The sequence below is a fragment of the Podarcis gaigeae genome (genome assembly GCF_964106915.1).
Source record: "Podarcis gaigeae genome assembly, chromosome: 6".
NCBI classification, from domain to species: Eukaryota; Metazoa; Chordata; class Lepidosauria; order Squamata; family Lacertidae; genus Podarcis; species Podarcis gaigeae.
Window position 1 is genome coordinate 2,520,377 of NC_139682.1, and position 27,693 is coordinate 2,548,069.

At 46.2% G+C, this 27,693-nt stretch overlaps 1 protein-coding gene across 2 annotated transcripts in view; it reads right to left on the minus strand.

Moving 5' to 3' along the window:
- The window catches only part of EFCAB8 (EF-hand calcium binding domain 8), a 65,054-nt gene that overhangs the window by 21,415 nt on the left and 15,946 nt on the right, over positions 1 to 27,693 (minus strand). For both annotated transcript variants that reach the window (XM_083744121.1, XM_083744122.1), the window contains 14 exons: positions 25,379 to 25,547; positions 22,761 to 22,866; positions 22,272 to 22,356; positions 19,467 to 19,579; positions 18,416 to 18,489; positions 17,111 to 17,241; positions 12,761 to 12,828; positions 11,171 to 11,319; positions 9,102 to 9,239; positions 8,217 to 8,312; positions 6,629 to 6,856; positions 4,066 to 4,136; positions 2,047 to 2,254; positions 203 to 364 (listed from right to left, as the gene is read on the minus strand). In XM_083744121.1, the coding sequence (XP_083600247.1) occupies positions 203 to 364; positions 2,047 to 2,254; positions 4,066 to 4,136; positions 6,629 to 6,856; positions 8,217 to 8,312; positions 9,102 to 9,239; positions 11,171 to 11,319; positions 12,761 to 12,828; positions 17,111 to 17,241; positions 18,416 to 18,489; positions 19,467 to 19,579; positions 22,272 to 22,356; positions 22,761 to 22,866; positions 25,379 to 25,547 (1,798 nt within the window). The remainder of the gene's footprint in view (positions 1 to 202; positions 365 to 2,046; positions 2,255 to 4,065; positions 4,137 to 6,628; positions 6,857 to 8,216; positions 8,313 to 9,101; positions 9,240 to 11,170; positions 11,320 to 12,760; positions 12,829 to 17,110; positions 17,242 to 18,415; positions 18,490 to 19,466; positions 19,580 to 22,271; positions 22,357 to 22,760; positions 22,867 to 25,378; positions 25,548 to 27,693) is intronic.

Below are 27,693 nucleotides of genomic sequence, written 5' to 3' on the forward strand. Positions count from 1 at the left end.
ATTTTGAGTGTCTGCACATGCGCGAGCAGCAAAACCCGGAAGTAATGCGCTCCGTGACTTCTGGGTCGCCACGGGGCGCAACCCAAAAATATTTAAGCTGAAGCGTATTCATCCCGAGGTATGACTGTATAAGATATAACAGTATGTTTAATAATTGCTGAAAATGATATGTTTAGAAACATATGTAAATAAGAGATGTCACCTGGTGAGTCTTCGCACTGGCTGGCCGCTGAGGGATGGCAGTTTTGAAGGCGGTGGCCTTTCTTGAGCAGGCAAAGCACTTCTTCATCGCCTGCCGATGGTTACAACCTGTCTTCTTGGGGCTCTTGTTCAGCAAGGGGATGTCTGGGTCCGAGGAGAACTCCTGGAAAAGGGGACGCCGTTTCCACTTCAGCGCAAACAGGCGCAACGCTCGCCCCACCACCCTCACCCCCAAATATTGAAGGGTGGGAGCAGGCCAGGCCAGCTGTTCTCCCTCGGAAGAGGCAGGCTTGAGCTCCCCTTGGCTTCATCCCAGCAAAGCGATGTGGTGTTTCTTCCCACCATCAGGAAAGCCCACTTTGGGTCAACAGGTGGACTTTTAAACGGTTGGTGTGTGAGAGCATCTTGCTAGATGCATCCCACACCACGGGAAAAGAAATTTCATTTTGGAAAGGGGCCTTCAAGATTTCCAATGTTAGAAAGATTAGAAATCCAAACGCAATAGTAGAAGCAATTGTACGGATTTTGCTACTTTTTTGTCACTATTAAATAATCTCTATTTACACATTAAAAACTACACATAATCACACACATTGTTCTGTTACGAAAGAAAAAGAATGTACACAAGGAGAAAATAGAAAAGAAAAACAAGAAAAAAGATGGGGGAAAATAGAAAGTTTAACTAAAAGTCTTATCAACGACATGCAGGTTTTTAGGAATTACAAACCATCGTCAAAATTCTTTTAAACATATAAATCTAATAAGAATTCCTTTTATCTTCACCTTATCGATTTCTCCTCACTACTCTTACTCTCTTATCTGTGACTATTCTCCGGTTTTATTCCCTGATTTGTTTAATGACTTCCTTCTACCACTATGCGGTTCCTACGTTCTCATCTCTTAGACTTTCTGTGTCCTTTCCTGTTCTGCGGGAACCTTTTCTCTTATCTCTGTGGAATTTAGTCTATGCTCAACCAAGAGCAATCATTGGAAACATATGACATCATGTAATTTTAAAAAACATCCCATTCTTTAAAAATTTTATTTCTCGAAGTTCTTATTGATTCTGTTAGTTTCGCTAGTTCAAGATATTCACATAGCTTTAGATGCCATTCTTCTTAGATGCCAATATTTTGCTACAAGAATCCTAGCGGCCGCAATGGCATAAAGAAAAACTCTTTTATTAACCTTTGGGATGTTTGTTGTAAAAATACCCAATAAAAATAATTCTGGTGTTTTTGTGTGTATTTTAACATTTTCTTCGATTCATCATATATCATGTCCCAAAATGATTTAATTTTGGGACACGTCCACCACATGTGGGAAAAGTTTCCGTTTTCATGCTGACACCTCCAACACTTGCTGCTGTTTTATTTTTTTATTTTTTTGTTAATCTTTGCCAATTTTGATGGAGTCAAATACCACCTGTATACCATCTTAATAAAGTTTCCTTTAATCAGGTAGCATCTCAGGTCCCATGGGAATGAGAGACCAGGGCACTTCAGGAGATTTTCTGAGCCCAGGGATTGGTCTTCAGCACCAGAAAGTAAATGAGCTCAGGTGGAATAAACCATTTTGTTATTACTAACCAACTGGGAGTCGGACGCTCTTGCTGATCTCCAGCAAGCCTGACACCCAGAGATCTACCTTCTTCTGCAAACCTCTCAAATCTGTTTCGTGGGGCATTTTCCCTGAGCAAAACTGCAAGCAGCCGGCAGTGGCAGATGGAAAAGGCTACTGCTCTCTGGAGTGGGAGGTTTCTCTCCTCCGCAGCCCCAGGGAAATGCCAACCACCTTGGGAATTTACAAGAGAGTCTTTGTGGCGTATGAGGCTTTGAACGTTACCCTTTGGGGAGCAAGGATCAAGGGGCTCTCGGATGCGTTGAATCGGCAGAACGCCTGTCCAGAGTGGACGCTCCACAGGACGATGTCTCCGTTGCAGGATGCGGTCGCCAAAAGATTCTTGCCGTAGCTGTCCATGCACGAGATGTCGTCAGAGTGGTACGACTTCCAGTGCTTGCATTCAATCACTTTCTCGTCTTCCTTGTTGTCTCTGGTTAGGAGAAATTAAGTAGCCCCATCGTAGCTGTCCAGGGAGAGGAGAGGGGCAGGAGGCAGAATCCTCCCCTTACATCGCAGAAAAGGGGGGGGAGCCAATAATAATAATAATAATAATAATAATAATAATAATAATTTATAGACCAGCCACTCTGGGTGGCCTCCAACAGAATATCAAAACACAATAACCTATTAAACATTAAAAGCTTCCCTAAACAGGGCTGCCTTCAGATGTCTTCTAAAAGCCTGGTAGTTGTTTTTCTCTTTGACATCTGGTGGGAGGGTGTTCAACAGAGCAGGTGCCACAACCGAGAAGGCCCTCTGCCTGGTTCCCTGTAACTTGGCTTCTGGCAGTGAGGGAACCGCCAGAAGGCTCTCGGCGCTGGACCTCAGTGTCCGGGCAGAACGATGGGGGTGCAGACGCTCCTTCAGATATACTGGTCCGAGGCCGTTTAGGGCTTTAAAGGTCAACACCAACACTTTGAATTGTGCTCGGAAACGTACTGGGAGCCAATGTAGGTCTTTCAAGACCAGTGTTATGTGGTCTCAACAGCCACTCCCAGTCACCTGTCTAGCTGCTGCATTCTGGATTAGTTGCAGTTTCCGGATCACCTTCAAAGGGAGCCCCACGTAGGGCGCATTGCAGTAGTCCAAGCGGAAGATAACCAGAGCATGCACCACTGTGGCCAGACAGTCTGCGGGTGGGGAGGGTCTCAGCCTGCGTAACAGATGGAGCTGGTAAACAGCTGCCCTGGACACGGAATGGACCTGCGCCTCCATGGTCAGCTGTGAGTCCAAAATGACTCCCAGGCTGTGCACCTGGTCCTTCAGGGGCACAGTTAACCCATATTCACTCTTTGTTAAGATCTTAGAGCAGCCCCGTGTGCATAATGGGGTAACTGTTATCATCCCTGCAAACGGAACAAAAACAGACAGGGCAAGTACGAACAGACTTTCACCTGCATTCCATTCTTCCAATCAAAATCCCCCCCCAAAAAAGCTGCTATTGACTTCAGAGGGGAACAAAGGTATACCAGCAAACGTCTCCTTTCTCATACTGGAGGGTTTTATTATAAATGTTAATTTATACTGTATTTTTCCCTCCATAAGACACACTTTTTTCCTCCTAAAAAGTAAGGGGAAATGTCTGTGCGTCTTATGGAGCGAATGCGTGGTCCCTGGAGCCGAATTGCCCAAGGGCAAAAAGCAGATCGTGTTTTTTTTGTTTGTTTTTTAGAAAGAGGGAAGCGGGTGTTGAAACAAAGCCGCTGAGCAGCTGATCGGCAAGCGATCGGGAGGGAGATAAGGGATTCTAGAGATAAAAGAGGCTGCCTAGGAGTGGAGAGGTAAAAGTACATGGATCTTCAGGATTTTTGCATTGTGTCACCCCAAATTCAACATCAGATCCCATAGCATGTCCATGGCTACAGCCTGCACCAAAAAAAGGACGCACCCACTGTTTTGTGGGGCCGCAATGGCACAAAAACGTGGTTGCAAAGCACGGATCCACATGGATTCTCAGGATTTTTGCATTGGGTCACTCCAAACTCACCGTCAAATCACATGTCTGTGGCCACAGCATGAACCACAAAAATCATACACCCACTGTTTCATTCAGAATATATTTTTTTCTTGTCTTCCTCCTCTAAAAACTAGGTGCGTCTTATGGTCAGGTGCATCTTTTGGAGTGAAAAATATGGTGTTACCCGAGTCTTTAAGTGTCTAGCAATGGCATGGCCTTGAAGTGGAGAACATTGGAAGCCCCCACCCCAAATCCCCCCCCCCCAGCACTTGGTCTCTACTTACAGGTACCAGGTCACTCTCTTGCTCCACCCAGCCACGAAAATCTTCTGGTTCATGTACATGACGCAGCCGATCTATTGGGGAGACACAAAAGCAAAAGTGCAGAAAGCTGGTTATGCAGACAAACAAGGCGCACACAAAAGCCTGAGTTGATGCGTTTGGGAGTGAGAATGAGGCTGAACAGATGAGAGACAGAGCCACACCTGATTTCTGCCGAGATTTCCAAGGCTTTGGCTATGGGAGACGCCAGTGCCTTTTGGGGTGTTGTTAAATCAACAGTGCGGGTTGTATACATGTGCAAAAAAATAATCTCTCAAAGGACCTGTTGATGGCATTTTACCATTGTACTGTGGAGAGTGTATTAACTTATGGTCTCTGTGTGTGGTTTGGGAGCTGCACGCTCAGGGGAAAAAACAATGCTGTCCAGGGTTATAAAGACTGCGGAGAGAATAATTGGGTGCAGTCTTCCCACCTTGGATCAAATCTATGCTTCCAGGTGTCATAAGAGAGCTGCAGAGATAGCGCAGGATAGTGCACACCCCAGAAATGATCTCTTTCAGCTTCTGCCTTCTGGAAGAAGGTAAAGGTAAAGGGACCCCTGACCATTAGGTCCAGTCGTGACCAACTCTGGGGTTGCGACGCTCATCTCGCTTTATTGGCCGAGGGAGCCGGCGTACAGAAGCGTGACTAAGCCGCTTCTGGCAAACCAGAGTAGCGCACGGAAACGCCGTTTATCTTCCCGCTGGAGCGGTACCTATTAATCTACTTGCACTTTGATGTGCTTTCGAACTGCTAGGTTGGCAGGAGCAGGGACCGAGCAACGGGAGCTCACCCCATCGCGTGGATTCGAACCGCCGACCTTCCGATTGGCAAGTCCAAGGCTCTGTGGTTTAACAGAGTGCCACCCACATCCCCTGGAACCCTCCAGGGTTATAAAGACTAGGACTAGCCGCCTGAGAAACAGTTTCTATCCAAATGCGATTTTGGTTTTAAACGCATTGTAAGGAGTCTGTATGGGAGTATATTGTATTTAAAAAAGGGGTATCAGAGTTTTTAGGGGGCTAACCAGGCCGGGATAGCTGGGATAGCAGGCTTGTTGTTTTTTGAATGTCTTACGTAGATTTTTCAATTTCCTTGTTCTGTATGGGACAATGACAATGAAGACTATTGTATCGTATCATATTGTAAATCCTAAAGAAACCACAGTCTCCCCTGTCCCTCGTTCTGGGGAAAGCGCCAGGAACCCCTGGAATCTCGCACCGCCCAGAGATTGGGGTGGCATGCAAGAGTATGGCCGTGCAGTTAAGAGCAGGAATTCCTCACCAATGTCAGCTGCAGTTCTGGGTGTCTCGCTCTGGATAAAGCGCCTTGCCCAACCCTTTCCTCCCTGCCAGGTCTGACCCAGGAGCAGAACGGGGGGGGGGGTGCCACTGCCCCGGCTGAGAGGGCAGAGGACCTTAAGGTCCATGAATAACCATAGTTTAGAGGTCCCTAAGGAAGTCAGATTATCCTCCACCAGGGTCTTCTCAGTGATGGCTCCAACCTGGTGGAATGCTCTGTCCCAGGAGACCAGGGCCCTGCAGAATTTCACCTCCTTCCGCAGGGCCTGTAAGACAGAGCTATTCCACCTGGCCTTTAATTTGAATTCAGCCTGATCTTTTATTTCCCTTCTCTTCTCTTCCCTCCCCCTCCGCTTTTATGAAGATCACCCACTCTGAAACCCCACAGCTAATTCTCCCCTGGTCTCCTTGCTGGCCCAAGTAGGACCAATTCAGCCAGCAAGCCCTGGGGATTACCTAATGATTATTTCCCCTAAACTGATTTCTGAATTTTGAATTTTATTGTTATTCATGTTTTTATACTGTAGTTTATGCTGCTTTTACAATTAAATTCGTTGTTAGCCGCCCTGAGCCCGGTTTTTGAACCAGGAAGGGTGGGGTATAAATGAAAAATATTATTATTATTATTATTATTATTATTATTATTATTATTATTCCGAGGTGGCCAGTCTCTGCTGCCTCCTGCATCCCCTCTGGAGGAGCAGCAGCAAAGGTATCTCTGGCTGAGAAGGGTTATCCAACCAGAATTGATGAGACGATGGCAGCTGCCAGCAGCAAATAGACTTTTGGATTAATTCGGCAGAAACACCAGCGTGTGAGGAGATGTTGCAAAGGACAGAGGGGAATCATACACCTAAAATCCACACAGAAACGCATCATTTTACTTCAGCTGGCTTGTGGGAACAACTCAAGAGGCCGAGAAAAAAGGAAGGTTAACAACAGGAAGATTTAAAGGAACTATGAGAAATGACTATCAAGAGCAGTAGATATATGATATGATCAGCCCCCCCCCCCCCAACTTGAAGCATGGGAAGTCCCACTAAAAAAAAATTATAATTCAGCAGAATATTTGGATTATTTGATATGTATAGGTATAATTTGGAATATTTAATGCGATTTGATTGGAGTGTTAAAATGGAAAACCTAATAAAAATGATTTTTTAAAAAAAAGAGAGAGAGAGAGGAGGGTTATCCAACCAGATTCTCATTTTGCCCCCTGCGCTGACCTCAGCCTTGTCGTCAAAAGGCAGCTCTATCAGGCAGGCACCGTTGTTGAAGTTCCACAATTTGATGGTCCCGTTTTTCAGGGCTGTGATCAGCCGCCTCTCAGGGGTATCAAAGGTCATTGCTGTGATTTCCACCGGCTGCCCTGACGAGGTAGGAAACTCCATCACTTTCTGCCCGGTCATGATATCCCAAACGGTGATGACCCCGCTGTAGCAGCCGCTGACCACCTGTGGGAGAAAACCAGAGGGGACGGTTAACTCGAGAAGGTCAGTCAGATTCACCAAGGTGCATTTGCACACGCACTCTCCGTTCGTTGAGAGTTCTCGCAACCAGAAAAAGAATTTAAAGGAAGCAAGGCCATCCTCCTTCAGTCACAAACACGCCGGCAGGCCAGCGTTCATAAATGCACGACGCAACAATGTTTTGTTGCTCTTCCCAACTCTAAAACGAGAAAACCAGCAGGATACGAGATAGATGCAATCATCCAGAAATACTTAAAAGAGCAGCAGGGGACTATTTAAATGAAACCATTGCAATTCAAAAAGTCGCAAAGCTGTTTCAAGCCTAGGGGAGCAAGCATTGTTCTCCTGAATAATAATGATAATAATAATAATAATAATAATAATAATAATAATAATAATAATAATTTATTTCTACCCCACCCATCTGGCTGGGTTTTCCCAGCCACTCTGGGCGGCTTCTAACAAAAGATTAAAAATACATTAAAACATCAGTCTTTAAAAAATTTCCTAAACAGGACTGCCTTCAGATGTCTTCTAAATGAATGGTAGAAAGGTTGCCTGACTTCTCAGGGAAGTGTATTCCACAAACAGGGAACCGCCACTGAGAAGATGTTCTCTCTATCCTTATGCAGCTCTTAAACTGCAGATAGGTTCATACAGAGAGAAACTGCATTCCACAGGACGTTCCACAGGGCGGGTGCCACTGCCGAGAAGGCCCTCTGCCTGGTTCCCTGTAACCTCGCTTCTCGCAGGGAGGGAACTGCCAGAAGGCCCTCGGAGCTGGACCTCAGTGTCCAGGCAGAACAATGGAGGTGGAGACGCTCCTTCAGATATACAGGACCAAGGCCATTTAGGGCTTTAAAGGTCAGCACCAACACTTCGAATTGTGCTCAGAAACGTCCTGGGAGCCAATGTGGGTCTTTCTTGACCGGTGTTATGCGGTCTCTGCGGCCGCTCCCAGTCACCAGTCTAGCTGCCGCATTCTGGATTAGTTGTAGTTTCCAGGTCACCTTCAAAGGTAGCCCCACAGAGAGCGCATTACAGTAGTCCAAGCGAGAAATAATACAGTGGTACCTTGGGTTACCTACACTTCAGGTTACACACGCTTCAGGTTACAGACTCCACTAACCCAGAAATAGTACCTCGGGTTAAGAACTTTGCTTCAGGTAGAGAACACTTTGGACATGCCCCTTTATTGTCCCTCTCCTCTCTGCCACCATTCCTGCTGACAATGAACCAACCTGCCTTACAGCAGCTCACATCATTGGTCCACCTAGATGGTCCACACTTTTTCCTCCCGGGTAAACATCCCCAGCTGCTTCCCTCTTCCCAGCCAGCTGTTCACCTGCTTAAAGTTCTTGTTGTAGAGTGCACAGCACACCGGCTGGTCCTGGGTCTTGGCATCCAAGTCGACATACTCCACGCCGTAGAAAAAGCCAAGCTGCAGCAAAACGACACAGGAGATTTCCCCAGAGGAGCCAAGCCTGGGCAGAGGCACCTCGGAGCAGCTCTTCGACAGGAGAAATTGCCTAGAGGTGACCGTTCACCATTTGATGCCAACAAGCCCCACCCACCGCGCAAAAACTGTGCCCTGCAAGCAACAGACAGGCGGCAGAAACCCCAAAATTCTTTCAATGAAAGAATGGCAAATTAAATTTTGTGAATATATATACATCTGGCAAGACTCACAGCTTCATAAGGGGACAATCGTACCAAAAATTATTAAAAGAATGGGGATGTGCTAAAGAGTGTGTGAAAAAAACATTGTTCTGGAGTAAGTATATCGATATGTAATGAATGATGGTTTGCAGGATTAAAGAAAGAAAAAAATGGTGCAAAAAGTATAAAGATAGAAGTAATCTACATTAGACACAACAATTTAGAAAGAGTAAAAATTTCGAGGTCTTAGAACAAAGGAAGGAAGTCAATATGTGTATATGTACGTAATGATTAGAATGATGATACGGTTTTATTTGTTGATGTGTGTTTTAGTTTTTGGTTTTTTTCTTGTGTGTTTTTTTTCTTGTTTGTACTGCTCTATTTTGGAGTCAATGTTTGTAATTTTTGTTGTCATTTTGCATTGAAAATAAAAGAAAAGAAACCTGAAAATTCAAAATTATGCTAATAACTCAGTTTGCAAACTATGAGGTGGCAGCAGCAGCAACCCAAGTCGAGAGAGAAGCGATTTCTCGCCTTCTGATCCCACGGTCCTTCACCGCCCCCCCCTCACCGTGTAAGTGGCGCAAATGATGTAATTGCAGGGCCGGTGGTAGTAGGTGGCTGAGATGGGGTAGTTGCCCAGGGGGACGTTCCTGCCGTGGATCGACTGCAGGCAGAAGTGATCCAGCAGATCCCAGACGCGGATGTTCTGAGAGAGAGAGGGGAGAGGGGAAGGTAGAGGGCCTGAAAGGGCTGGAGCAGGGAGTCAATATAAACTCTTTATATCATACAGAACATTGAACCATATGAAATATGCACTCTCTGCAGAACCAAAAACACGGAAACCTTCTAAATCTCTGAAAGTCACAAAATATGCGCTCTAATGCATAGAATGTTTTCAAGAGAATCCATCAAGAGCGCATATTCCCACTCCGCGCTCAGAAGGCTTGTGGATAGCAGCAAGCTCCGGGAGCGAAGGCGAGGTATGGACTATATGGGACTGGCAGAAATGACTGGCAGAATCCGAGACCAGGGAGAAGAGTCGGCGGAAGAAGATTGGAAGAAATTTAAAGACTATCTACAGAAATATTGTAAAATTAATGAATGTTAGAATGATGTTGGATAGAAATTAAGTGGTTTCCAGCTGTAATGCTTTAAGAGAATATGAAAAAAGGGTTATAAACAGGTAAAAATCTAATGGTAAGGATTTGCTGAACCAACAATTTGAAGTGGAATACAAAAAAGGGAGGTATGAGGAGGTCCGGGAAACAAGCTAAAGGAAAACTAGCAATGGAAAATCTGTGTGTTTTTAACTATTTTTATTTTGTATTTTTGTTATTTTCTTCATTTTTATTGTAATACTTTAAAAAATCTTAATAAATATCCTATATAAAAAAAAAGAAGGCGAGGTTGTGCGCAACCTCGCCTTCGCTCCAGGACCCGTTTTGGGGGCTGGGGTCAGGGGAAGCTCGGGCTTCCCCCGCCCCAGCCCCGTGGCTGAAAATGAAGCCAAGACAGCGAGCAGGATCCATCCCTTCTGCCAAAGCCGCACACAGCCTCTCCTGGCTGGAGAGGTTGTGTGCGGCTAAAGAGGAAGCCAAGACAGCCAGCAGGATGCATCCCGCTCGCTGTCTTGGCTTCTTTGCTTTTGGGGGCTGGGGGCGGAATAAGATTTTTTTTTTCTTGATTTCCCCCCCTAAAAACTAGGTGCGCCCTATGGTCCGGTGCGCCTTATGGAGCAAAAAATACGGTATATAAAGAGTTTATTCTGACATCGCATTGTTGTACTTGGTCATCGCATTGCCTTTGGATATTACTGATATTTGTTCGCAACACAGGGCTTTAATTGTTTGGCAGTCCCTGGTGGGCAGAGTTGCTCGGGTGCTGCTCGGGGGCTTCCCTTAATGGGCCCCTGCCCAGCCACTGTGAGCATCAAAAAAGATCCTGGTTGCTGGATGAGGCCAATGGCCCATCTTGTCCAGCATCCTGTTCTCAAAGCAGCTGTTGGAACAGTTGAACTCTGCTCCAGGGCGGGTTAAATTAACCTCCAGTTAAAAGCTCTAGGCCTCCAGCCCCACCCTTCCTTTTTTAAAAAATAATATTTTTTTATTGATTTTCCATTAAACATGCATACATACATACATACATACATACATACCTTGTACAAATAAATCTCATATTTATCTAAGCTCTGCCGAGCTTCGGACTTCCCTCCATTCCTTCGGTAAGTGTCATATAGTTTCTAACATTGCACATTTTGTATATTTTGCTTTGTCTATCATACGCTGTTAGAGTTATTCTAACCCTGCCAGTGTCTTTAATGTTTTACAATTGTCTCTTATATACATTACAGTATTTACTCCAGTAAATATACACATTATATACATTACAGTATTTACTTCTGTTCATCCTGGTCTCTTAGTTTTCCTGATATTCTAGCCAGCTCTGCATAATTCATCATTTTCACCTGCCATTCCTTAATGGTAGGCATTACATCTGTTTTCCAGTTCTGGGCCAACATAGTTCTTGCCGCCCTCGTGGCATATAGCCCCACCATTCCACATCCTGGGAACGGACGGACAGGGATCCCCCACACTCCCACAGCAGCCCTTCCCCCGCCTCTCGCACCCAAACCCCTACTTTGTCTTTGGAGACGCTGACGATGGTGTTCCTCTGCCCGTTGATCATGATGTGAGTGACAGCCGTGGAGTGGCCCTTCATCTGCGTGATGGGGCTGCTGGTTACATAGGGGTTCCAGATGCGGACCAGGGGCTCGTACCCTCCCGTCACTGGCAAAAGAGAAAACGCATCTCAGGAGCTCCGGCGGAATCACTCCACTTTTGCCATTTCCTGTATACCTGAAGGAGCGTCTCCACCCCCAACATCCAGCTCAGACACTGAGGTCCAGCGCTGAGGGCCTTCTGGCGGTTCCCTCACTGTGAGAAGCCAAGTTACAGGGAACCAGGCAGAGGGCCTTCTCGGTGGTGGCGCCCGCCCTGTGGAACGCCCTCCCACCAGATGTCAAAGAGAAGAACAACTACCAGACTTTTAGAAGACATCTGAAGGCAGCCCTGCTCAGGGAAGCTTTTAATGTGTGACATTTTAATGTATTTTTAATCTTTGTTGGAAGCTGCCCAGAGTGGTTGGGAAGGCCCAGCCAGATGGGCGCGGTATAAGCTATAAATTATTATTATCAGTAGTTTTCTTCTTTAAAAATTGTTTAGGGGTACTCTCATTTTCCTGCTCATATTAAAATACTGCCCCTCAATGAGGCCAAACTTAGATTCACAAAATGTTTAGGGGTATGCATACCCCCAGAATAAAAGCACTGATTATTATTATTATTATTATTATTATTATTATTATTATTATATTATTATTATTATTGTTTTAGGTTCTAACTGCAGCATTAGAAAATACATCCCATCAGTGGCACCGATAGCCACTTGTAAGAAAGCCTAGCCAGATTATTATTATTATTATTATTATTATTATTATTATTATTATTATATTTCATTTGCGGGGCGCACTGACTGATCGATCTGCAGAACCGTCTGCATCGCTTTCTTGGGGCAGCCATCGCAAAGCATAAGCTGATGACAATAGTGCAGAAGGATTGCAGCAGACACATCAGAACAACGCAGGTCCCTCATCCCTTATTTAGGGCCTTCAAATTTAAAACAAACACCTTGCATTAGGAACAGTTCCCTTGTGTATTTTTTTCCCCTTATGTTGTTGTTGATTTCATTTTGTTTGATCTTGTGGTGTTTAGTGTCACTGGCTTTTGCCGTAATAAAACTTGAAACTTGATTAGGAACAGAAAGGAGCCAGGAGCCAGTTCAGCTGTTTCAAGGGCAGTTTTGCCTCTGCTCTCCATCATCTCAGACCTCCAGAGGGATGCTGAGACATTTGGAGAATATATTTGCGGTTTTATATTTTGATTTTGTTCTGTGAACCACCCTGAGAGCTCATAGGGCGGTGTATATAAATTCAATAAATAAAATAAAATAATAAACTAACTGGGTCACACCCCTCTTCCCGGTTATCCACCAGGGCAGAAAGGCCGTTTCGGTGCCCCGACTGGGTTAGAAACAAGACTCGACCGGATCCAAGTAAATCGTTGCCAACTGAGAATACCTGAAGGTGCCGTTCTCTCAGGCACCTGGTCCCCAAACTGGATACCAGCTCCAGAAGGAGGCGGTTTTAACGAGCTGTTTCTAGAGAACGTACCGAGGATGTTCATTTCCGAGGAATAGTCAAAGCAAAGGATGCCTTTCTTCAGAACGATCACCGCTGATCTGGAAGAGGGGAGGTGTCAATTAAGTACGCCCGTCTCTCTTCTTTTTTCTTTCAAAAATAAATGGCTGGCTGGCTTTCTGAAGAAACGGGCCAGAAAGACATTTACCAAAAGCATGGTGGGCTGCCGAACGTTTTGCTAGAGACACCCGACCATGATCCAGGAAGCAGCAGAGGCGCAGAGCTCAACCTGGATTTCTGCAGCAAGTCTGCAGATTGCAAAGTGCACCACCGCACATCTGACCAAGTAGGTTCTTGCCTAAGAAACCGCAAGGCAACGTGAGGCCCGTCCTGTGTCTAGAAACCAAGGGGCCAAGCGGTTTCCTGTCTGAAAAATCCGCTCCACTTCCCAGTGGGGAGGAGTTGCGGTGGACCACAAGGCCACCCACTCCCCACCTGGGGCAGGGGACTCTGAACCCCATTGCCTGGGGGATCCCGGCCAGCCAACCCGCTGGCCAGGGGGGCGTGGCCGGGGCCGTTTAAATGGAAGAGCGAGCCAGAGGTCTTCCTCTTCCGCACATTCACATTTCTTGGATAGAGAGGCATGGGATGCGCTGGGCAGAGATGCTGCCAATTGTGATGGCCAGGGCGGAGGCACATGCGCCCCCCCCCCAATGCTTTGGTCATACAGCTGGGAGAGAACGACTTGCCATGCCGGAAGGGCAAGGACTTGCTTTTCACTATCAAAAAGGACGTGGACACTCTGGCGCTCAATTTCCCGAGAATGAGTCTCATTCGGTCACTGCTGTTGGAGAGACGCATTTGGCGTGGCAGCAATTCCCCACCTGCTACAGACTGTGCCCGGAAGCGATTGAATCGTTCCATTTCACAGAAAGTGGTTGCATTGAATAGCCGGGTGATTACGAACCCTTCCATTGTTTTCAGTAAAATGGCCTTATTTTGCAACGACGGCATGCACCTTGCCGAATGGGGGAATGATATATGGCTGGGTGAAATTGCAGAGGGTCTGAGGCATTGGTTACAGATGTGTGGGTATTTGGCGGCGAGCCTTTGGGGCTCTTGTGGCGGTTAGGCATTCTTTGACCGTGTGTGGGGGAGGGGAGGGGTGGCCATCACCTGCCCCTCCATGCTTTTTTTTTATATAATATTTTTTTATTAAGTTTACAAAGTGCAGAAAAAAGAATAAAGAACAGATTATAAAAATAAAATAGAAAGGTTACAAATTTTCATGTTCTTTTTTCCAAATCTACTGGACTTCCCCGCATCCTCCCAACCCTGCATTCTCTGTAATACAGAACATCAGCAATTTGTTAACTTGTTTCAATACTTATTGTATCCTTCATTTTATCATGTTACCCAATTTCAAATGTATAATACCCCAAATCATGTACATTTTCATTTAAACACAATAAAGTTGTTTCATCACCTGCCCCTCCATGCTTAAGGGTATTCCATTAAAGGAATCTGGGGGTGTTGATCTAGTCTGAAGCCCGGCTGGCAGGCTAAGGCCTTGACACGACCCCGACGGGAACACCAGGGGGAGCTTGAGTTGGTTCGCATCGACAGGGCTTACCCTTACCGGACTTCCTGCACAATGGACAGGAGTCAGATATAGTCAGGTCCAATCAATGCCTAAGCCAATACCGTTGACATTCTGTAATTTCAATAAAGTTGTGGCCAAAATTTGCCCAATAACATAAACGTAATACCCGTGTCCTTTTGTGAGTTATTTCCAATGAGGGGGTGGCTGTGGGGTCTCGACACGTAACCCACTCTTTACTGCTGAATTGGAGCAAACGTCAGTCTGTGGAAAATCTGGCTGAAGTTTTCTCTGATTCAGCGGTAAAGATGAGGTTTTCCAAGGGGGAAGATGCAGGACGAGTGGGAGTCTGGATGAGCTCTAAACCTGCTATCTTTTAAATCAGTGTTTCTCCACCCGTGGGTCCCCAGATGTTGTTGGTCTACAACTCCCATCATTCCTAGCCAGCATGACAACATCTGGGGACCCAAAGGTAGAGAACCGCTGCTTTGAATGCTTTCATTTCACACCATTCTACTATAAACTGAAAACAGAGATGTTGGATGCACCCTTGTTAACGATGAAAATCCTTTAATAAAAACATTTTTTTTAAAAAAAAAATCCTAATTATTGCTCTGAAAGAGAACAATGAAGTGCAACACCACCATCTGCTGTCCAGTTCCTGGAACTGCAACCTTGAACTTTTGGTGATCATAATTCCTGGCTCTTGCAAGCTGTGAAGGATATCATATGCACAATCTTGTTGCATCCTTGGAACAACCCTGTAAAGCAGAAGGCCACTGACATTATCCCCCCTTATTTCAAGCCAGGGAGGTGGCTGAGATGGAGCTCGCCTAAGAGTGTGTGGGAAAGAAGAGATTCAAACCAGGAAATTTAGGATTCAGAGCTGGCTTAAAGGTCAAGGGACCCCTGACCATTAGGTCCAGCAATTAAAAAATAGAATTAAAAAAGCAAGAGGAATATTTAAAGCAATGGATGTCCTGTTTCCCATCTTCAACCACGAATCCAGAGACATGTCATGGACCACCTGGATAAAGCTCATGGATGTATCTGATGCATCAACTAAATGTTGCGACCACATAGGCAGGAGGGACTTCAGTTGTGGGCTGGCAGGCAGACTATGGTAAGGTTACCAGATTTTTTTCAATGAGTCCAGGGACACTAGGAATGATAGGGGACTGATTTCTAAACCCGGGGACTGTCCCTGGGAAACGGGGACGTCTGGTAACCTTAGACTATGGCTTCTACTTAACTACACTCTACTCAGGGTAAAAGGTAAAGGGACCCCTGACCATTAGGTCCAGTCGTGGCCGACTCTGGGGTTGCGGTGCTCATCTCGCTTTACTGGCCAAGGGAGCCAGTGTACAGCTTCCAGGTCATGTGACCAGCATGACTAAGCCGCTTCTGGCGAACCAGAGCAGCGCACGGAAACGCCGTTTGCCTTCCCGCCGGAGCGGTACCTAGTTATCTACTTGCACTTTGACGTGCTTTCGAACTGCTAGGTTGGCAGGAGCAGGGACCGAGCAAGGGAGCTCACCCCATCGTGGGGATTCAAACCGCCGACCTTCTGATCGGCAAGTCCTGTGGTTTAACCCACAGCGCCACCACCACCAAACTCCCTAACCAAGTTCGTCCAAGGGAATCTTTTGCCCTGCTTTGCCCATGTAAACCAGAAACAGGGCCGCCCAGGAGGCAAGATGAGGAGGATGCCTCAGGGGGCAGGCTCCGGAGAGACAGCAGATCCCAAGGCCGATCTCTATTCCCTGCAAGGTAGATCTTCAATCACTCCTTCTTCCCATTTTGTGCCCTGACAAGAAAGGTAATGCCTTCTTGCGGAACAGGCACCCTTGTCCTGATTTTGCAGAGAAGGGGAGAGGAGAGGGCAGCTCTTCCCACAGGTCCTTTGGGGGCGGGAGGCCAGCTCATGCCTTCTCCCCATGGGAGATTTAAGCATTTCTCGGAGAGAGGATGCCAGCGCCTTGTCGATTTCACTTCCCCGGCTGAAATCAGAGTGGAGGAGAAACTGGCTATACCTGCAAATCCTGGGAGGTTCTGTCCTCCCCAAAGTAACGTTTAAAAAAAAGACCTCCAGATTTAAAAATTTAACCTTTAAAGCCCTATATGGTCTAGGACCCTCATACCTATGGGACCACCTCTCCTGGTATGCCCCACAGAGGACCTTCAAACAAAAGCATCTTGGAGGTCCCAGGCCACAGGGAGGTTAGGCTGGCCTCAACCAGAGCCAGGGCTTTTTCGGCTGTGTCCCCGACGTGGTGAAACGCTCTGTCACAAGAGACTAGGGCCCTGCGGGACTTGACATCTTTCTGCAGGGCCTGCAAGACGGAGCTGTTCCACCTGGCCTTTGGCCCCCTCTCTCCTTCTGTAAACTTCATAGAACTCTAGCCCAATGGTTGCCATGAATTTGATTCTGAATTGATTTTAGAATGAATTGATTTTAGGATGCTGTGTTACTTTGATTGTTGTTAGCCGCTCTGAGCCCAGCTTCAGCTGGGGAGGGCGGGATATAAATAAATTATTATTATTATTATTATTATTAATTCTCAGGGGCCTTTCTGGGACTCAGATTTCCCATTTGAAAGGTCCCTTGGAAACTCTTGTGCATTTACAGCCTCTGCCACAAATTCCTGATGGATATTTCCCGTATTTATGGCTCTCTGAAGTTTCTGACCCTTTCCCTACCCACCTTCCAGTGGAAACAGTAACAGCGTTTCAATCCCACCTTGGGTTCATTTCCAGAGCAGAGAGAAAAAGGCCTCTCTTACTGGGTTTTACCAATGTTATGCAGCGGGAGAGCGGTGAGGGCCATGGCAGTCTTCTCGGCTGGCGTGCAGGAGGCGACCAAGTTGAGCTGCGGGATGTACTTGATCTGTTGGCACCAGTCTCCGTGCAAAGCCTGGAGGGGAGTGAGAGGAGGAGGAGGAGGAGGAGGATGAAGACTAAACATTGCAAAAAAGAAAGGCCAGAGAGCCGTTAACTAAAAGGAGCGCTCTATCTGCCTGCATGCCATCTTTTGGAAATCCCAAAGGAGATGTGTACGCGTTAACCTGCTTAAAATGCACGCTGGGTCCTTCTTTTGTCTCAATTCAGTTCAAAACTGGTTTGGAGGAAAATGCAACAAAATGCAGTATTCCATAAGAAAAGACATGCATTGTGGCTAACATCATGCATGAACCTCTTCCCAAAGATGCAGATTAATTGAAGTGTGTACACAGCCCTTTAGATTCCTCCCTTGACCAGAAACCTCTCGCTTTCTAAATTAACAGGAAGGAGAAAGGTTGCTGTTTTCATAGTAATGGAAATTAATGCGTCTTTGTCCCCTGTTCCCCCCCCCCCTGCTTTTCTCCAATGTCATGCCTGGTCAAATAGGTTTTGCAGGGTTTTGAAGCAATTCCAGGAGATGCAAAACCCGTATACCAGAGGCAAGAGTCTGTGCAGAACAAGAGCATAGATCCCCATTTCAAACTCCCTGGAGGGCGGCTAACGTCTGTCTCCAGCCTTAATCATCAGTTGTCTCGGCGAATTTGTAAGAGGTGTATTCATTTTGGCTTGAACCGCACAGACATAATAATCAAGATCTTTGAAAACTGGGAGTGGGAGCCTGAACGAGAGACAGAGAGGAGAACTAAGCAAAGCTCACTTTCTCAGGTCCTTTCCATGATTTGGCAATCCAGTGGCAAGGCTAGGAGCAGGTACCTGGAACAGCTTGGATGAATACTGGTGCCACCCACCACTTGCCCATCAGTGGAAAACTTAGTGGAATTTAAGCCGCCTCTGAGGTACAGCAGATGCTGTTCTTCCAAGATTCCGTAGGGAACTTGAATTAGCAAAGAGAACTGCAAACTTGTAAGTCTGCCGCCTTCTTTTATTTTATTGTGATATTTTAATTGCTTTGGGGGTTTTATCACACACATATTTATTATTTATTTTGATCGTTTTCACTGCGGTCCTTAAAAAAGAGAGTAAAGGTTAGGATAGAAAGACATTTAATAAATCAATATTAAAAGCAAGGAGCGCCTGGCAGAAATCACCCTAACTCTGGAGCAGGCAGGTTCATGGGGAAAACTCACAGGGACATGGAAATTCCTGTATTGTTCGGCCTTGTTTTTCAGGAGGATGTGGACGGGGACTCTAGACATGCCACCTGTGAGGACAAGATCCAGGGAAAAACATTGTGCACCAGCAGAGCCCAGCAGAGCCAAAATATAATGCATTGGCTCTACTCCCTCGTTTGTGATTGTTAATCCACAACAGAATAATAATAATAATAATAATAATAATAATAATAATAATAATGTATTACTTTTACCCCACCCACCTGACTGGGTTGCCCCAGCCACTCTGAGTACCCTCCAAGGGAATATAAAAGAACACACGATACATCAGAAATTAAACGTTTCCCAATACAGGGCCGCCTTCGGATGCCCACAAAAGGTTGTATAATGGGTTACCTCTTTGACATCCAACTGGAGGGCTGAAAATTGGCTAAAAGCACAAGTTGGAGTTCATAGTTCGCACATTACACTAAGCCATGATCTGTTTCACAAACTATGAGCTGCCCCACAGGCGACTGTTTTCCAGCTGCTCTTACCTTTGCAGTTTAGTTTAGTGAATGTCTGGGGTGGGGTATCTGTGTGGCGTAGGAAGGGGGGTGCGGTAGGGGCGGTTCGCCCCGGGTGTCACCCGGAGGTGGGGGTGACAAACTGGAAAAAATAAGTACAGTGGACGCTCGGGTTGCGAACGTGATCCATGCGGGAGGCATGGGCAGGGTTCCCATATGACGTTGGGCCATAGACCTGTAGCTTAGTAAACCATGGCATAACATTACATGTAAACAAAACAAATATCTCTCTGAAGGTCTGATCTGGAGTAATGGATCTACAACCTTAACAGAGTCCTTACTTGGTGTTCATTTGCTACCACTGATGCTCAGCTTATGAATAAAGCAAATATTGCAAAGCCAACCCTACCACTCTCTCTCTCGTCTGAAAGGAAAGCTCTGTCAGTGCTCAGCAAAAGGGGGAGCACCAAAGATCAAACATCTCAATAAGGGTCAACTTGCACCCCTTTTCTGGAAGCTCAGGGACCAGCAGACCCCCCTCTGCACCATCCGGGACTCACCTATGTAGCTGCGGACATTGAAAAGCCCGTTCATCACGACATCCGATGAGGTGAAGATCAGGACGTTCCCTTTCACGTCCCCAACAGAGAAGATCGCTTTGCGGCCATCGGTCCTAGTTCAGTTAGGAAAAGAAAAGAGATGAAGGCCAAAACCTGCAGGTGCAGCACAGGTGCGGAACAGGTGAGAGCTTTGCCTACCTGGGAAGCAGGTCAGCCTCGGATAGAAGTTCTGCCTGCTTCTTTGCTCCAGGTAGCAGAGCAGAGCCCTGGAATTGGGATCCAAAATGGGCATCGCTCCAGATTTCCTCTGGCCACAAGGCAGGAGCATAAAGTACCGTATTTTTTGCTCTATAAGACTCACTTTTTCCCTTACTAAAAAGTAAGGGGGAATGTGTGTGCGTCTTATGGAGCAATTGCAGGCTGCGCAGCTATCCCAGAAGCCAGAGCAGCAGGAGGGATTGCTGCTTTCACTGCGCAGCGATCCCTCTTGTTGTTTTCTGGCTTCTGAGATTCAGAATATTTTTTTTGTTTTCCTCCTCCAAAAACTAGGTGCGTCTTGTGGTCTGGTGCATCTTATAAAGCGAAAAATACGGTACTTTGTTATTATTTAAAAATTGTCCAGTAGCACCTTAAAGACCAACTAAGTTTGTTATTGGTATGAGCTTTCGTGTGCATGCACACTTCTTCAGATACACTGAAACAGAAGTCACCAGGCCCTTATATATAGTGGGAGGGTGGGGAGGGGTATTACTCAGAAGGGGGGTGGGAATGGGTGACTGGCTGATAGGTGTGGTAAACCTGTTGATGACTGTTAACGACTTCAATTGGTGCTACAGGAAAAAGCAAGGGATAGTATGCAGATGACCCCACCCTCCCACTATATATAAGGGTCTGATGACTTCTGTTTCAGTGTATCTGAAGAAGTGTGCATGCACACGAAAGCTTATACACAGAACAAACTTAGTTGGTCTCTAAGGTGCTGCTGGAGAATTCTTTTTTTAAAAAAATAATAATATTTATTTTGACTGCATCAGACCAACACAGCAACCTACCTGAATCTAGAATCATGTTACGCATTTTTGCATTTCTATACTGTGAACTGCCCTGTAATCCTCAGGTAAAGGGTGGTATATAAATTTAGTAAATAAAATAAAGGATCCAGCCCAGACCTACCTGTGGCGCAGAGTCACAGCAACTGTATGGAGCCTCCTTGTTCAGGAGCAGCCTATCCCTGAATACCAGTTGCCGGGGAGAGGGTGGCTGATGAAAAGGTGAATCAGTAAGATTGTGGAGCGGAGTGGCTGACTGAATGGGAGGCATTTGTAAGATTTAAACAATGTTTTATTTCTTTACTGCTTTTCAGTCCAAAGATGCCCCATGCACTCACCACAGACACAGCTCCCCAGCTTTGCACTTCTCACAATGAAGCCCATTTGCCTAACATCTCCCACCTAGGAGCAAGCCCCATAGCAACCAATTGCAAATTTTTATTTTCCTTAAAATAAAATAAAAAGCAAGAAAAGCATCTTGAAGAAAATGCATCACTGGGCTAACACTGACCAACAACAATGCTGTTATGAGTTCGGGGCATTAAGCTGGGTGCCAGAACCCTCTAATCCCTGGATCCAGCAAGTGTTAGAATTTAATCAAGGCTTCTATTTTTTGGCATAGCCAGGCTAGCCTCCTGGTGAGCTGATAGTCCGGGTGATGATCCATTAATGAGGATTAAGGAGCCCTCCCTCAACAGATAGAGTTTAGAGAATTTTCAGGGTTCCTTTACAGGGGAGGAAAGAGGGTCAGAGAGTGATGTTTGATTTCTGTTTGACTCCAAGGTTGCAAGCTATGGGAGAAACAAGATCCTTCTGGGGCGTCGATGCTGTGAGCCCCTCTATTGTGTACGTATGTATAAAAAAACCATAAATCCTAAAGACATCACCATCTCCGCTGTCCCTCATTCCAAAGGAAACACAGACCCTGGACAAGGAACTCCTGGAATCTCTCCCCTCTCCAAGATTGGGGTGGCAGGCAGCAATACTGAACACATCAGACTGGTGCAGTAAAAATGGAAGGCTGGGTGTACTTTTAAACATAGGATAATATAAAAACCCATGAGTGTCATGAATCTTAAAGAGGAATATCAGCATGTTATTGAATCAACCAAATCTACTGATAAGCAGAGGGAAGGGACAAGGCTTGTTCTTCTGTATAGACATCAGCAATAAAATAAAATCAAACCAGACCTCTGCAAATCTATCCTTCTTCTTTTTTTTGCATTGTCCCCTGGAGACGCATAGTTTGCCGCTCAACTTTTCTAATAAAGCAAGTTGCCAAACTGTGAAATGGCAAAATGAAATACTGGCTCCATTTAGATGTCTCCTGAAGTGGGCCATTGCAACTCTAGTGTCCGTCCCCCCAAAAATTTTTTTTAAAAAAATAAGAAGGAATAATTAGCTCTTCATTATATATATTAAGATCAGCTTCCTCAAAAATAGATAACAGTGCGAGCTGGGGAGAAGGGATAGTACAACAATTCAAAAATCGTATTTATTTCTTTAAAAACAAACCCCGCAGAACCAAAGGTTTGTGCTTTTCCCCATTCCCACCGTAAATGAATAGGGGATCCAGCAACTGGGCAGCCCCTGTAATTCTAATTGCCAAGTGTGGTTGTGCCGATGGTTAGTGTGGGCCGGGTCTGGAAACAGAGTGTTGGTTGTGGCTGGGGCTGGTCCAGCCTGTGTCTGGGGAGATGGTGAGAGGAGGGGGCGTTGAGAGGGGAAATGCCCCCAGAGTCTTTTATTGACGTACCAGTAGTCCATAGCCGTGGCACATCCTTCCAAGTCGACGAGAGTGAAAATCCGGTCACATTTATTGCCACCAATGTCAAAGAACTCTGGGTGGAAAGAGGGAAAGCGGAACACTTTATTCGAGGGCTGTACGTGCATCACTCCGTTCCCCAGCCTGCAGGTCTGAACTGACTCCACTGAAAAGCACTGTGCTTTGGAAGCTGCATCAGAGTTTGACCTCCAGAGTCTCTATCCTTCTCCCTCTCCCCGTAACACAGCTTCCCCTGTGGAATCAATGGGAAGTTGACTCAGAAGTCCAGAACTCACAAAAACTAAGTTCCCCTGGACACAGTTCGGAACCAACCTGTGGAACTCGCGGCTGCATGGTGCGTATTTTGAGGGAAAGGGTTGCAAGCTCGGCATACAGAGGCACACACGTTATTTGGGGAAGCAGGGATTGCAAGGCAATTGGGCGGCGGAGGGGACCTTCCCCTTTGCGTTCTGCACTTACCAATATCCTGGTCTGTCGTTGCAACCGCCAGCAAGTTGATATTGGTAAGACACACCATGTCAATCACCCAGAGTTTCAAACTGTGACGTCTTTTGCTCTGGTCCAGCTGCATAGAGAGAGGAGGGTTCACAGAGAAAAGAAAGTGATGGGGGAGACAGAAGGAAGGAAGGTTTGCTGTTTGCACATCACATATTTCATGTCAGGAGCCTCATATTGCTGGCAGACTCCGAGACAGGAGGAGGAAGATGAAGAACAACCGGGGGGAGCGTATGACGGGGGGGGGGGACCTGGCTCGGAGGGCAGAGAAACAAGGAAGCAGGGATGCTTCCTCCAACCTTCCTCTGGAGAAGAGAACCTCAGCTTGTCGGCTTTCGTTGAAAGATTCAGGGCAGAGAAATGAAAGTCCTTCTTTTTCTTTTTCTTTTTAAAAGATTTTATTGATTTACAAAAGTGTGTGCAATATCTCTCTACCCCCCACCCCAGTAACATTTTTTACAGATCAGTTTCATTTGTTGAGACATTAGAAAAGGGGGAAAGAGCTGGAGGGAGGAGAGATGAGTGAGGGTGGGGTCTGGTGGCAATGTTTTTATTTTACTTAATATATGTGGGGTTTTGTGTCAGTCTCGCTTGTGCAGGTTCTTTGCTGTTCACTTGTGTTCCTTTGGTGGTGAGAGAGGTTGGGCTTGGCCTGGGGTGTGGTTGTCCATTTGTGGCTGGCTGTGGTGATCTTTGTTTTTGTGTGTGAGTGGGGTGGGTGGATGTTTTGGATCAGGGTAGCCATATTGATTTGTATGATGTTGGTGGATTTTTGTCATTGTCTTGTTAGGCTGTGTATGTGATAAAGTGGAGCCATACCGGGGTGAAGGTGTCTTCTTCTATTTATCCCCGTGTCAGTTTCAGTTTATTGGTTAATTTTTCTAGTAGGGCTGTTTCCCATACTATTTGGTACCATTGGTCCAGGCTTACTCCTGACAGGTCTCTCCAGTGTCTGGTTGTGGTGTTTCTGGCTGCTGAAAGTAGGTGGGTTATGAGTTCTTTGTGGTGTAAGTGGGCATTATTGTCATGAAAGCCCTTCTTCGAGCAGCGCAGCGTTCATCTATGGAACTCCCTCCTGCAGGAGGCAACAATGGTCTCCAACTTGGACAGCTTTAAAAGAGGATTCGACTAATTCATGGAGGAGAAGAAGACTATTGATGGCTACTAGCTGGGATGGTTCTGCTCTGCCTCCACAGATGCTTCTGAATACCAGTTTACTGGAAACCACAGGAGGAGGAGAGAGCTGCTCTTGTGCTCGGATCCTGCTGTGCTGGTTTCCCACTTGCATTTAGGGAGAGGCTAGGTTTGCATATTTAAAGTATATTAAAGCACTTCTATTGCCCTATCACAGCAACTCTGCCTTTTGGGGGTTGCTTTTTTGTTTGATTGTTTTTAAATACATTCCTGCAGTTTGGAAAAGAAAGGAGAAATGTTTTGGCGAGTGCAGGATGACTAATGCGAAGAAGCGTTAAACACCCCTCATGCAAATCAGGATGGGTGATCATTGTTATGCAACCTTCACACATTCAAATCAGAAGAAATGTTCAATACAGACCAGATGCAAGCTAACTTTCACCTGGGTTTTGTAAGTACCGTATTTTTCGCTCCATAAGATGCACCTAGTTTTTAGAGGGGGAAGCAAGAAAATAAATATTCTGCGCAGAGCATGTAAGCGGATCTCACTTTTCTTGCTTTAAACCCTTCTGTCCCTCCTCCCACTTTGCCGAAGCCAGCAGAGCAAGAGCGATAGCTGCACAGCACCTCTTCTTCTGCCAAAGCAGGATGAGGGACGGAAGGGAGCCCTTACAAGAGAGCGCTTAACAGAGCCTGGCAGCGGCTCTTGCTGGCTTTTCCCCAAAGGAGGAGAAGGACAGCCTGTCAGTTCATTCTCCTTCCTTGGGGAAAAGCCCCCAAGAGCCGCACACAGACTCCACACGGCTCTTTAAAGGGAGCGCTGAGCAGAGCCTCCCACCTGCATTCGCTCCATAAGACGCACACACATTTCCCCTTACTTCTTAGGAGGGAAAAAGTGGCGTCTTATGAAGCAAAAAACACGGTAGGTCTTCTAGAGGGGCCCTGAGAAGCATCTTAAGCCACCGTGCAATTTCATTTGCTCTCCACTCACTCAACTCCACCTTGGAGCAAATCCTGGCTTTAAAATCCTGGCTCTGAATGCTACCAGCCACAGCAGAACATGCCCACTTGGGACCAACTGACCTGCAAAATCCCTTGTCCCATACACGACCCCTCAAATGCTTCACTCGGCAGAAACGGCACGACCGACAGGCCCTACTTGAAACCCTTTTTGTAAGAACTCAGTTGTTTAGTCTGGCAGCACCGAGACTTTGGAACTCCCTGCCTATTGATCTCAAGCCAGTGCCTTCGCTGTATTCCTTTTGGCGCCTGCTAATAACATTATTGTTCAGACAAGCCTGCCCAGGGGCTTAAAAAGTTGGTGTGAATTTTCACCCGCTTTAGTATTTCAACTTTACATATTTTTTTCTTGGCTTTTCTCAGAGACTAGAGAGAAAAAGGGAGTCCTTCATACCAAACCACCATCCCGGGCTGACCAGGCTACCTACCACAACAGTACGAAGCCTTTTAAAGGTGTCGCTCCAGTATTGCAGGATCCCGTCCCTGCTCACGGTCAGGAATCGCCCAGACGGCGATCGGCTTTTCCTCGCCCTCTCCAAAAGCCCCCTGTTCTGGTTTGGGAAAAACTGGATCTTGACAATCTCCTCAGAGTGAGCCCTGGAGGAAAAGGAAGAGGGGAAAGAAAGAAAATGGCTACAGACACATATACTGTGCTTAGGAACATAGCAAGCAAACTTAAAACCTTAAAAAAAATATAATTCTTTTATTCCGTCAGGCCTCTGCAGGCAGTTAAGAGTACATCTCCCAGCAACAGTTTATTGATACTTAACCTTTTTTCTGCTTTTAAACTGTTTTTAAGTTTGTTTTCATGCTTTTAATGTAAGGCTTCTGTTTTTTAGCACGGCGAGCCGCTTTGATGTGTTTTGTGATTGTGAGATATCTATGCTTTTATAAATAAAAAACAAGAGATCCGTCCTCCTGTGAGATCAGAAAACCATGCAAGGGCAAAGGTGCATTTGCCATCAGAATTCATGGGTGAGCATTTTGAGACCTTGGAGAGCCAGGATTCATTTCAGTCCAAGCAGAAAGCAATTCCACCATCCAGGACAGCTCTGGGCTTGTCTTAACTCACCCCAGGCTAAGTTAAGTTCACATCAGTGTGTCCAGTCCCAGCACAGAATCACCTCTTAATGTTTAATAGGTTATTGTATTTTAATATTCTGTTGGAAGCCGCCCAGAGTGGCTGGGGAAACCCAGCCAGATGGACGGGGTATAAACACTATATTATTATTATTATTATTATTATTATTATTATTATTATTATTATTATTTGAACCTTCCTCCGCATGACTGTGGTCACCCTCCTCAGTTTCTGCCGCCATCAGCCTGCCCCTTTGCCCTTCCGCATCACAGATGCAGAATCTCGTCCTCTCCCTTTTATGAGGGTCAACCAAAACATCACAAAATACTGCAAGGACCACAATAGCTCCAAGACCGCCTTTCCCCAGATGAACCGGCCCAGACCCTGCAATCAACTTCTGCGGCCCTTCTCTGTGTGCCTCCTCCATGAGAGACCCGGAAGGCTGGCAACACGAGAACAGGGCCTTTTCTGCAGTGGTCCCTCTTTGTGGAACACTCTCCCCAGGGAAGCTCGCCTGGCACCTTCAGGCACCAGGCGAAAACGTTCCTCTTCAACAAGGCCTTTGTCTGATTGACACCTGATGCTCTTTTAAATGTGGTGTGGGAAGGGTTATTGATATGCTTTTGGTTTTGGTATACAAATTAAATAAACAGCAAGTGAGATTTCAGGTTCTTGAAATTTTATTATGTTTTGATATTCTGCTGGGGGCTGCCCAAAGTGATGGGAAGGCCCAGCCAGATGGGCAAGGTATAAATAATGGAATGATGTTGGTGATGATTTTGTCGTTTGTACCCCACCCATCTGGCTGGGTGTTGCCCTGGCCACTCTGAGAGGCTTCCAGCATATATAGAAACATAATTAAACATTAAAAACATCCACAAACCTTCCACTGCCACAGATGTACGGCAGCTACGTTTTTGTGTTTTTATTTTGTAAACTGCCCTGTGGTCTTCGGATGAAAGGCGGTATACTAATTAAATAATAATAATATAATACAGTGGACGCTCGGGTTGCGAACGTGATCCGTGCAGGATGCACGTTCGCAACCCGCAGCAACACGCCTGCGCATGCACGGATTGAAATTCAGTGCTTCTGCACATGCACAAAGCACAATATAGCACTTCTGCACATGCGTGACCGCCGAAACCCGGAAGTAGCCCGTTCCAGGACTTCTGGGTTTCGGCGGGTCCGTAACCCAAAAAAACACAACCTGAAGTGTCTGTAACACGAGGTATGACTGTAATGTCTTCACCAGACTGCATGTCAACCAAAGAAGCGACTGGGGATAAAGGTAAAGGGACCGCTGACCATTAGGTCCAGTTGTGGCCGACTCTGGAGCTGTGGCGCTCATCTTGCTTTACTGGCCGAGGGAGCCGGCGTACAGCTTCCGGGTCATGTGGCCAGCAGGACTAAGCTGCTTCTGGCGAACCAGAGCAGCACACGGAAATGCCATTTACCTTCCCGCCGGAGCTGTACCTATTTATCTACTTGCACTTTGACGTGCTTTCGAACTGCTAGGTGGGCAGGAGCAGGGACCGAGCAATGGGAGCTCACCCCATCATGGGGATTCGAACCGCCAACCTGCGTTGCAACTGGGGATACCAACAGGAGAAAAAAAAGTTTTGCCATCGACGCCACAAAGTCTGTATTTGTTGGCAGACT